At 41.6% G+C, this 12,572-nt stretch overlaps 1 protein-coding gene across 1 annotated transcript in view; it reads right to left on the bottom strand.

The window, feature by feature from the left end:
- Positions 1-8,362, bottom strand: part of CORIN (corin, serine peptidase) — a 109,281-nt gene extending 100,919 nt beyond the window's left edge. The window contains exons 1-2 of the mRNA XM_047798095.1: positions 8,332-8,362; positions 1,957-2,070 (exon numbers count right to left, since the gene is read on the bottom strand). Of these exons, the coding sequence (XP_047654051.1) occupies positions 1,957-2,070; positions 8,332-8,362 (145 nt within the window). The remainder of the gene's footprint in view (positions 1-1,956; positions 2,071-8,331) is intronic.
- Positions 8,363-12,572: the final 4,210 nt, after the last annotated feature.

A 12,572-nucleotide genomic window follows, 5' to 3' on the forward strand; every position in this document is an offset into this window, starting at 1 on the left:
TAGGGTGCCATAGGTTTTTCTGAAAGGAGAATTCCAAATTATAAAAACAAATTTCTTAGTGAAAACATTTCCAAAAATATGGGTGGCATAAGTGAACTTCCCCAGGATGCTACCTACCTATTATGCAAAACAAGCAAATGCATGAGTGAATACATATATAATAAACAAATGAAGTCAATGAAGGTGAGGGTACATGTAAACAAATAATTTGGAGGGAATACCAAAGACAAAATTAATGTCTTTTTTAAAACTGCAGGGGTTATCAGAAATTTTAATACATGAAAATGTATTGTAACTGTCTAAGAAGTAGACCTGATAGATAGCATTTCTCAAACTTATTTATTTTTTTCCCAGGCATTTTGCAATATTCAGGTACTATGGAACACCAATTTGGGAAACACTGACCCCATCTTACAAAAATATACTGCCTTTCAAAAGTTATGGCAAATAAGCACCCTAACCCTTTATGTGGAAGAAGCGTTGGTCCATCTGGCAACACACCAGAGGAATTGCTAGCGATGAACAATTGAGATGCGCTCCTATAAAGCCTTGGCAACTTCTACAGGGAGTAAAATACAGCTTTTCTCAAAGTAACTATGGTGGTCATATAACCATTAAAAAATAACCTGAACACAAAAGCATTTGGTTCTATTTTGGATGCAGATCCTACAATGGATTCTTAAGGCTAATTTTTTTCTTTTTCCTTGTTGCATAATTGCAAAACAGTTTGAGATCTGAATAAGTAGTTGACATGGACTGACGGGCTGTGTTCTCCCAAAATGTGTTACATTGAAGCCTTAACTCCCAGTGTGACTGCATCCGGAGACAAGGCCTGTGAGAAGGTGGTAAAGGTGAAATGAGGTCCTACAGGTGGGCCCCTAACTGAATAGGGGTGATACCCTTGTTAAGAAGAGGAAGAGACACCAGAGCGCCTCTCTGCTCCCCACTTGCCCTCCAAAGAGGTCCTCTGAGCCCACCGAGAGATGGCAGCTGCCTACCAGCCAGAAACAGAACTCTTACCAGAAACTGAACCCTACTGGACCTTGATCTGGGACTTTTCAGTCTCCAGAAGTGTGAGAAAATACATTTCTGCTGTCTGAGCCACCCAATCCGGGATGTGCTCAAGCAGACGAATGCAATACTGGACAAACCATCATTTTAATCCAAAATGACTAATCAGGGAGTTCCCGTTGTGGCGCAGTGAAAGTGAATCTGACTAGAGACCATGGGGTTGTGGGTTCGATCCCTGGCCTCACTCAGTGGGTTAAGGATCCAGCGTTGCTGTGGCTGTGGTGTAGGCCAGTGGTTACAGCTCCGATTCAACCCCTAGCCTGGGAACCTCCATATGCCGCAGGTGCGGCCCTAAAAAAGACAAAAGACAAAGAAAAAGAAAAAGACTAATCAAGTAAATTGAGGATGTTTAAGGCTGACGCTTCTGATGCATGGGTTTAAAACAGTTAATGCCATCACAATCTCCAGGGTTAGAGGAAGCATAAACAAACAAGAGGCTTTGCATCTGCTGTGCTGTGAATGTTAAGGGTCGTGAGGGTAAAAAAATTTCCTGTTAAAAATAACCTTTTTAAAAAAGCTGACCTTTAGACTCATAAAGCTTCAAAAATAAAAACAAAAATCCTCACCCAAACAAAATAAACAAAAAGCCTTTTCCCGATCTTAAGATGTCTCAGGCAAAAACACTTGAACTCCTGGTCTGTCCCAACACGGCATCTAGCCGTGGAGCTCCTAATGAAATCAGGCATTTGAAAGGTGTGCAAACACCGGGGTGGGGGAGGATGAACACATTGGCTCACTTAAGAAAAGCAAAGCAAAATCAAATTGGTCTATCCGAGGGTGGGGGGTTGTCAGGCTTGGATGTTGGAATGGCTCTGGTTTCTAGGCCCCTGAATAGAAGAATCCCGGCCCCCACCCCAGACTAACCCCACACAGCCTGTCACCTACTGCAATGGGCCTCGTCACTCCAGTCGTCACAGTCATTGTAGCCGTTACACTGCAGTTTCCTGGGGACGCAGATGCCACTGGCACACAGAAAGCTCTCACCCCCTCCACAGAGCACTGAAAAAAAAAAAGGGCAGAAAGACAATGTCAGAATAAGAAGTCTTTTTGTTTTCCCTCGTTCTCTCTTTCATCACATTCTGTGTATGACCGGGTCACTATACTGTACAGCAGAAATTGACACAACTGTAAATCAACTATACTTTCAGCAAAATGAAATTAAAACAAGAAAAGAAGTCTTTGTTTTCATCTTTTAAAATTAGGAGAAATCGTAGTTTGCATCATGACTCAGCAGTCACAAACTTCACTAGGATCCATGAGGACGCATGTTCCTTCCCTGGCCTCGCTCAGTGGGTTAAGGATGTGGTGTTGCTGTGAGCTGTGGTATAGGCTGGCAGCTACAGCTCCGACTGGACCCCTAGCCTGGCAACCTCCATATGCCCTGGGTGTGGCCCCCCCAAGTTAATTCATTAATGAAATAAACAAATAAAATTTTAAAAATAAAATAAACAAATCAAGAAAAGAAAGAAAACCTTCCTTTGTTATTTAACAGAGAAGCTTCCCGATTCCCTCAGTTTCACCGTCACCAAGTTTTCTCTGGCCTCGGAGAACATTAATTGTAAAATTAATTACCTGGGAAGAAGACAGAGTGTTTGCCTGAGAAAAGCAAAAGAGAATCCACCAGTGGGCTTGCAGATGAGAGGCCTCCATGCCCAGAGCACAGGACAGCAGCCTCAACAAACTGCACAACTTATGTGGGGAAAATTACCACATGGGAGTATTTTTCTCAAAATCTGAAAATTATTCAAAGTGAAGTATTATTTACTGAACAAACATTAAAAGAAAGACAAAACCACCCTCTCTGAAAACGTTACTCAATGTTGTGCAAGCTTACAGCTAAGAATAGTCCATTGGTATGTCCTTGAACGGAGGTATAAAGACCCCAAGCTTTGTATTTGAAATGTGTTTATTACTTGACTTAATAAAAATGCCAGTTTAAAATGTTAGCCTATGGAATGTGAAATAGCATTAGCTAATAATATTTTCATTATTTTCATTCTGTTTTGGCCTATGGAATGTGACATAGCATTAGCTAATAATATTTTCATTCTTTTCCTTACCACAGTTGCCTTTTGGTATTCTCTGCTTTAAGTCTTAGGGTGCTCTTTTTCTTCTCAAAATTCAACAAATATTCAATTGTTTCAAAATTACATTAGACAAAAATATAAGAAGCTAGAAAGATTTTCTTAAACCATTAATGAAAGTACACATCATTTCAACAAAATGAGTGTTAAAATACTTCAATATTTGGTAATATACACCAAAAACCTTTTAAATGTGTATAACATTTGACCCAGTAATCTTATTTCTTGGCCTTCATACAAAGGAAGTCAGGAAGTCATTATGAATAAGTGTGAGTTTGTTTTTTGGCCATGTCTGTGGCATGCGGAAGTTCCTGGACCAGGGATCAAACCATCGCCACATCAGTGACCCAAGCTGTTGCAGTGACAACACTGGATCCTTAACCCTCTGCGCCACAAGAGAACTCTGAGTTTTTATATTTAAAGATATTCATACCACCATGGTTTATAACAGGGAAATAACAACTATACAAAATAAACTTTAGTAGTTCCATAACAGGAATACTATTACAGTCATGTAAAATCATATCATAAAAAACAATGTCCTGGCACAAAGTTCAAAACAATTTTTTTTTTCTTCTTTTTTTTTTTTTTTTTTTTGCTTTTTAGGGCCACACCCACAGTGTATGGAGATTCCCAGGCTAGGGGCAGAATCAGAGCTACAGCTGCTGGCCACAGCCACAGCCACAGCAACGTGGCATCAGAGCCACATCTGCAAACTATACCACAGCTCACAGCAACACCAGATCCATGATCCACTGAGAAAGGCCTAGGATCGAACCTGAAACCTCATGCTTACTAGTCGGATTCATTTCCACTTCGCCACCATAGGAACTCCCAAGATAATTTAAGTGTAAAAACATCATTTGATTCTAAAAGAACGGAATATAATTTGGCCCAGAAAGAAGTATATCTAAGGTTACTATGATATCCCCTGGCATAAGGACTGAAAGTAAATAATTTTCTTCGTTGTATTTTTTTCTGTGTTCTACAAATGTACTTATAATAATCATGCATTACTTTTTTTTTTTTTTTGGTCTTTCTAGGGCCACACCCACAGCATATGGAGGTTCCCAGGCTAGGGGCTGAATCAGAGCTGTAGCTGCCGGCCTGCGCCAGAGCCACAGCAACATGGGATCTGAGCCATTGTCTGTGACCTACACCACAGCTCACGGCAATACTGGATCCTTAACCCACTGAGTGAGGCCAGGAATCGAATCCACATCCTCATGGATACTAGTCAAACCACTAAGCCACGACAGGAACTCCTTTTTTTCTTTTTTTTAATGTCTTACTTTTTAATCAGAAAAAAAAACGAACTTTTTCCATGAGTTCCCAATTCAGAGTAACAGAAAATAAATACAATCCTTGAAAACTTCTCTCTGGGAGTTGCCATGGTGACTCAATGAGTTAAGAACCCAACATAGTGTGGGTGAGGATGCAGGTTCAATCCCTGGCTTTAGTCAGTGGGGTAAGGATCCAGTGTTACTGTGGCTGTGGCATAGGTCACAGATGCAGCTCCGATTTGACCCCTAGCCCAGGGACTTCCATGTGCTACAGGTGTGGCCCTAAAAAGGAAAAGAGAAGACAAGAAAAAGAGAAGACAAGAAAAGAAAACTTCTCTCTGGCTCTTTCTCTGACTCCCTCCCACAAAAGTTTGTGAGATCAGCCTTGTGGTCACCGGCCCTGGGTCACCGCCACCACCCCCTGAACCACATATTCCTTGATGAGATGAACCTTGCTATCTAACTAAAAGGAACCAGGAAATATGGAACATTTAACTCAGAAACTGAAATACAGAAAAATTGACTAAACATCCCAAGCAGCAAAGCCCATGTCTTTCATAGTTCCCATGTTCCCCAGCAGAGTGGCTGGCTGGCCCTCAGGAGGTTCTTAATTAATGGGAAAGCCACCCCCGTCTCAATGGAACACAAACTATTGCCATAAGGCAAAGGCAAAGATGCAACTGACAGACTGTTTTCCAATGCTATCCAGGAAATCAGAGTTTCAACTTGCTGAACATTAAGTACTAGTCAATTTGGTATGTTTCTTATAATGCTACTTCATGTGTAACCTTCACAGTACCAACTAAGAAAGTCTAATTTTCCGTCATTTCTCATGGTTTTCGTACCCATACAAATGGCATCTGTGGAGTTTGACTGCCAAAATATGAAACATGTTTGTTTTGCACACGCTTAGAGATTTCAGCATAGGATTGGACACCTCTAGCTCCAGACAGAAGTTCTTAAAGGGTATAGAGAAAACCCTATCTAAAATGAAAAACCAAAACATTAAAGATTTTACTGGCCAGTCAGTACCATATCCTCCGCTCTAGGGTTAAGAGAAAATGTTCAAGGAATAAGTGTTTATCCTGTTGGGAGACTGTTTCTGGATTATCCTAGAGAGTGCAGAAATTCCATCTGTCTGCATTTCAGCAGCTGCAGTGCCTCAGAAAAATTATTGCATTCCCTACAATATGGTTCTGATGATTCCTGGGGAAATGTACCTGAAAGCTCAATATTAAATAGCTCCTAACATCTAGGTTTCATCTTTAAGACGCTATATATTTTATTCCAATAAAGCCATCCTTGTGTATGGTTATATCCAATCTGGATCAAATTTAAAACATAGCATTGCATGCATTGTTTTGATTATCAATATTCCATGTCTTGGCTGATTCAGCAGAAACTGACTTCTTTTGTGTGGTTCCTCAGCTGGCGTTGTGGCTGTCCATGGCTTTAAGACAATGAAAATTATTTCTTTATTCTTATTCTTTCTTTGGAAGTTCTTTGGACTTGTACAGTTTCATTAATCAAAATTACTTTTGGAAAATTCGGATAGCTTTGTACATTCTGTTTGATTTCTTCCTAACCTTTATTTAGAATTTCTACTTTTCTTGGTGTAAAAACTGTTCCATTAGCAAGCCATTGCAGACACACCCTCATTTAGAATTACCAAAGAGCCCCATAAAGTACACAGGTAGCACTTCTATCGCAACATCCTCGAGGTAAGTGGTGGTCTACAAACAGAGGAATTAGAGGAGTATCAAACCCGACTAGTATCCATGAGGATGTAGGTTCAGTCCCTGGCTTTGCTCAGTGGATTGGGGATCCGCTGTTGCCATGAGCTGTGGTGTACGTTGCAGATGTGGCTCAGATCCCGCAGTGCTGTGGCTGTGGTGTAGGCCGGCAGCTGTAGCTCTGATTCGACCCCTAGCCTGGGAACCTCCATATGCCATGTGTGCAGCCCTAAAGAGAAAAAAAAAAAAAAAAAAAAAAGAGGAACAAGAGGGTCATGTGGTTAAGACAATTGCCCAAAGCCATGTAGCTAGGAAAAAGAGACAAATGCCCCAGAATTATGATGTCCAGGCTCCAGGCCCAATCATCCACACCGTACCCACTCCTGTTTCTAGTACACAGGCAGCTGATACGTGCTCGGTTTAAGAGTACCAGGTTCAGGGGAAAATACAAACGTGTCTTTATTTTTCTCTCTAAACAAAAGAGAAATGTCTGTCCTTCAGGGGAACTAGGCCGGATGAGATGAAATTCCATGTGAGCTCTTGGTTTTTTGGAGAACACCCTAAGAGAGCTCTTAACGAGTTTCTGGAGAGATTTTTCAACTATGAATTTCACTATCTTATAGCAATCATCTTGCAACAGCCTTTAGACTGAGATCTTAAGATGACAATGGGAGGTTCCCTGAGGTGAAGTCACGCTATTCCAATCTTGACACCATTTTCACTAACATCATTGGGTAATTCTTTTTTTTTTTTTTTGGTCTTTTTGCCATTTTCTTGGGCCGCTCCTACGGCATATGGAGGTTCCCAGGCTAGAGGTCCAATCGGAGCTGTAGCCGCCAGCCTGTGCCAGAGCCACAGCAACGCAGGATCCGAGCCGTGTCTGCAACCTACACCACAGCTCACGGCATTGCCAGATCCTTAACCCACTGAGCGAGGCCAGGGATCGAACCCGAAATCTCATGGTTCCTAGTCGGATTCGTTAACCACTGAGCCACAACGGGAACTCCTCATTGGGTAATTCTAAGTATATATTGGACTTTAAATCAATAGCAGATTTTTTTTTTTTTTTTGGTCTTTTTAGGGATGCACTCATGGCATATGGAGGTTCCCAGGCTAGGGGGCTGATCATAACTGTAGCCGCTGGCCTACACCACAGCCACAACAATGCCAGATGTGAGCCACATCTGCAACCTATACCATAGCTCTCGGCAACACTGAATCCTTAACCCACTGAGCGAGGCCAACCTATGACCTCATAGATACTAGTCAGATTTATTTCCCCTGAGCTACGACAGGAACTCCAAATCAATGGCAGATTGATCAATGAACAATTCACTTATTAACTGAACAAATATTTACTATCTACTATGTGCTAGGCATTACCCTAGCCATAATTATATATACTGCAGTAAAGAAAACAAAAATACAGAGTTCCTGTCATGGCACAGTGGAAACAAACCTGACTAGGAACCGTGAGGTTGCGGGTTTGATTGCTGGCGTCGCTCAGTGGGTTAACGATCCGGCGTTGCCGTGAGCTGTGGTGTAGGTCGCAGCTAAAGCTCAGATCTGGCATTGCTGTGGCTCTGGCATAGGCCGGCGGCTACAGCTCCGATTAGACTCCTAGCCTGGGAACCTCCATGTGCTGTGGGTGCAGCCCTAAAAAGGACAAAAAGACAAAAAAAGAAAAGAAGAAAAAAAGAAAAAAAAATACTTCCCATCTTCATGTAGGATGAAATCTAGTGATCATTATCTGATAAAGACACTTTTACTTACTAAAGATGAGTCACCACCAAAGCTACTTCCATTTATACAGGTGATAATTAGTTAATATTAATGCAACAACAGCAGTATACAAAGATACACTGCCTAAGACACTAGTTTCCATGTCCAAGTGATGAGGACTATTATGAATCACCTGGATTCAGAATCACATGGATTCTGAAAAGTATATACTCCTGATGATGATCAGCTCTTTTCAGTCTTCTTGTTTTTGACAACAGACTGCTGAAACACTACTTATAGCCTGAAATGGCCTTTAGGTTTTCTGCATCTGCTTCCAACCCTCTCCGTTCTCTCTGCCTGTATATCTGCAGCATTTACATGGCAAGTGCTTTTGTTATTGGGCTTGTTAACTTGTAGTCTTTTTCAGAAACAACTCACCAGTTGCTGACTGCATAGTATCCTCATTCATCATGTCTTTGAGTCCTTGTTGGAAGTCTAAAGCTCAAGTTCAACTCTACCTCTGAAGAGAAAGTCAGCCTGGCATCAGAGCATATACTGAGAGCTTCCCAGCCCTTCAGTCTACGTACTGCTCAAAATTAAGTGACTATAAGCCACTATTGCTCTTACCTTTTATAAAGTTATTTGAGCATATGAAAAAGAGTGAGTAAAATCTCTTAGCAGCTGATACAAGAATACTTCTTGGAGAAAGCGTTGTATCTTTGGGCATGACAGGTTGATAAAAGGATCGAAATGAAAGATAAGAGGGCAGAGAGCAGAAAGAAAATACAAAGGCGTGCTCAAGGAATTAAACTTGATCTTTACTCTGCCTTCGAAGTTGCATTAACTGGAAGGCCCTTCCTTTGGTTGAACATCAAGATGTTCGGAGTGGGTATGGATAGAGCACAGAAAGCTCTGTATGAGAGGAGTGAGATCCCCATGGACAAGAGAAAATCCACATGGGCATTCTCGTGGGAGATCAATAAAAAAGTTGGTTGAGTCCCTCTGAGGACAGTAGAGAGAAGACTCTTTGGGGAAAAACAAATATCTACAGGGACATTTCAAGTGGTTTTTGGAGCAATGGGAGGTATAATCACTTTAGGATTACACCTGCCATATGGAATCAACAAAGCTTATGTTGCTCTAATTTTTTTTTCACTCACTGATTTAATCAATGTGGCACTCTTCTAAGAGCTTGAATACAAGATAGATCCCTGTATTATATTCTAGGGAGACAAACAATATCAATGAACATAATAAATAGAAAATGGTTATACATAGGTCAGAAGGTATCAAGTGCTATAAAGAAAAAAATTGTACATCTACACACACACACAGATTTCTTTTCTTATATTATCTTCCATTATGGTCTATCCCAAGCTATAGTTCCCTGTGCTATACGGTAGGACCTCATTGCTTATCAGTTTATCTATTTCAAATATAATAGCTTGCATCTACCAACCCCAAACTCCCAGTCCATCCTATTCCCTCCTCTCTCCCACCTGGCAATGACAAGTCTGTTCTCCATGCCTGTGAATCTGTTTCTGTTCTGTAGATAGGTTCATTTTTGCCACATTTTAGATTCCACATATAAGTGATATTGTATGGTATTTGTCTTTCTCTTTCTGACTTACTTCACTTAGTATGAGAATCTCTAGTTGCATCCATGTTGCTGCAAATGGCATTATTTGATTCTTTTTGATGGCTGACTAGTGCTTCATTGCATATATGTACCACATCTTCTTAATCCATTCATCTGTCAATGGGTATTTAGGTCATTTCTATCTTGGCTATTGTGAATATTGCTGCTATGAATATAGGGGTGCATGTATCTTTTTGAATTATAGTTTTGTCCAGATTTATGCCCAGGAGCGGGATTGCTGGATCACATGATAATTCTATCTAAAAACAGTTCGTTTTCTGAGGAACTTCCACACTGTTTTCCATAGTGTGGATGCATTTTGAAAGTAGATCATTTTGTTGTGCTGTAGAAATTGGCACAACATTGTAAATCAACTATACATTTAAAAAAATAATTCTGAACCAAAAAAGAAAGAAAGAAAGAAAGAAAAAGAAAGTAGAGCCAGGAGGGTGTCCTGGCCCATTCAATGAAAGTTGAAAGGGAAAGACAAGGGCCAATGATGGCTTCAAGTTTCCAATCAGCCAGAAGATAGGAACTGCCATCTGCTGAGATGCAGAGGGCTACTGGAGGAGTAGGACCATGGGGGGAAAGAACCAGGAGCTACAATTTGGGCATGCTGAGTCTGACATATGCAGTAGACGCCCAGGTGGAAATGCTGAGGAGACAGCTGGATATGTAAGTTCAAAGTCCAGGGAAGAGGACAGGACTACAAACAATAAATGTATGAGTCAACAGAAAATCAAGTTAAAGCTCGTGTTCCTGGATGAGATCATGAGGGGAACAAGTAGTGAAGAGTTAGACGGTGCCGAGAAGACAGATGAGGGCTGAACCATTAAACTCCATGTGTAACACCTAAGGGAAGAGAGGAAGCCAGCCAAGAGACTGAGCAGGAGCAGCCAGGGTGGTAGGACACCCAGCAGGTGTGTTGTCCTGGAAGCCAAGTATAGGAAAATGCACCAAAACGGAGGAAGTGATCAGCTGTGCCAGAAGCTGTTGATGTGTCAGGTAAGATGAAACTGAGACATGAACAGCTGGCAAGAGCAGTTTCATGGAGCAGTGAGGACCAGAGTCTGATGGAGTATGTTTAAGAGGGGATGAAAGAAACAGCACCGATGGAAGGACAACTCCTGTGCTGCAGAAGAGAAGAGATAAATGGGGCAGCAGATCCCAAGGGAGGTGGAGTAAAAAGAAATGTGGTTTTTAATGTTTTTGCATGAGTGTATTCTTGGTAGCGGGAGGGGGGGGGGCGGATGAAGGGCTATTAAGTTCTGCCTGTAGTTTGGCTCAGGTCAAATAAACGATGACCATGCCTGGAGATATAGGAGTTTGGGGATAGAGGATATATGTATGGAGGAATATATGTATGACTCGGCCATTGTGCTGCACAGTAGAAACTGACAGAACACTGTAAATGAACTCTAATGGAAAAAAATGATAAAAATAAGTAAGTACATAAATAATACGTAACTAAATAAATAATGATGCCTATCTTGGATCTACCTGTCCCTTTAATCCCATCACTACAATGTGACTTCCTCTGAAAAAGTCTATCATCTAAGGTGAGAAATCCTTCTCATTCTCTTCTTCCTCTTCTTCGTCATCTACTAGACATCTATTAAACCTGGGGCACCTGTGCCCGTCACTTCCGAGAGCACTGGTGCTCAAGACCAGTTGTGGGTGCTGACAAACAAATAAACCCCTGTGATTTTATGACTCACATGATCTGTATGAGCAGAAGATACATATTTATTGCTTATTCTCTCTCCCTTCTAGAATGCAAGCTCCTTGAGAGAAGGTACCTTATCACTTTTTCTCGCTGTTGTATCTCTAGACTAGAATGGAATTAAATCCTTGTGAAATGCATCAATGAAGACCGAGAATACAGTGTCCAGCAGGACTACCTGATCACTTCTATTTCTTGGTCCTACATGTTCAAAGGCAATAAATATCTTACAATTGTATTCTTTTCATTGCTGGAGGAATAAACGGTTGATGAAATATAACAATTGCTCTGCTTATCTTTCCCACTGACCTGTGATGATATGCCTAACATTCTCCCATCACCTACACCCACAATACCCATTCCTTGGGTTGAAATGGTAGCTTTGAGATGAACTCTAGGATACCAAGAAAAGGGACACTGGGGCAACATCGTGGGTTAAGCGGGTATCTTGAGTCCCCTACTCTAATTCAACCAAAGAGCTCTACGATTATCTGCTATTACATTTGAGTCTGTGTAAAATATCCTTTGAGAATGGGTCTCTGCTGCCCCAAACAAGTTGGAGAACCCCTTCAACCCTTCAGATTTTAAGTGTTCAGTTAGTCTAAGAGAGCTTACATTTTAATTCATTTTCTTGGCAAGGAATACTTAGCTCTGAATGTGATTACAGACTGTTTAGCTTTCCATTATATAAATAAAATGGGATGAAAGAATGGCAAGCAAGATGAGTAACTTCTGAAGTGGCACGGGCCTCATAGAGGAGAGGTTCAGGAAGTCTAAACCAGGAGAATAAGTGTGAAGAGGTGAGGTCTAGAGCCACAATGAGCTCTGAAGGGCCCCATGTGAAGGTGCCATGGGTGTGGCTCCAACTCCAACACACTCCAGGGTAAGAAATGCCACCTGGCTTTATTTGTCTAAATCAAATAAATCCACACTTCCCCACTCAAAAAGGTGGAAAGAATTATTACTCAGGCATTTTGGGCGTGGGGGTCTCTTCCTCCCTAAGGATCCAAGGGAAGAACTGCGGAAGAGGCTTAGCTTTCAGTTCCTCAGAGAATCAGAGGGGCTTCTAGTTCTAAGCCTTTGTTTGGGATTTATGGGCTTATACGGCAGGCAGAATGCTCCATCATGTCTGTGCCATGCCAGGGTCACACCAAGTCACGCCAGAGCCATGGGTCCCCATGTAGCTTTCCCTGGTTGCTCCATGCAGCCATTTCTCTCTGAGACCCTGCCTCTTCCCCTAAGCTAGTGCTCACGGGTTCTTGCTATGGGAGGGATGTGCCAAGGTCCAGCCCCCTTCCAAGTCTTGGGGGATGACTT

The sequence above is a fragment of the Phacochoerus africanus genome, chromosome 10, assembly GCF_016906955.1.
Source record: "Phacochoerus africanus isolate WHEZ1 chromosome 10, ROS_Pafr_v1, whole genome shotgun sequence".
Taxonomy (NCBI): Eukaryota; Metazoa; Chordata; class Mammalia; order Artiodactyla; family Suidae; genus Phacochoerus; species Phacochoerus africanus.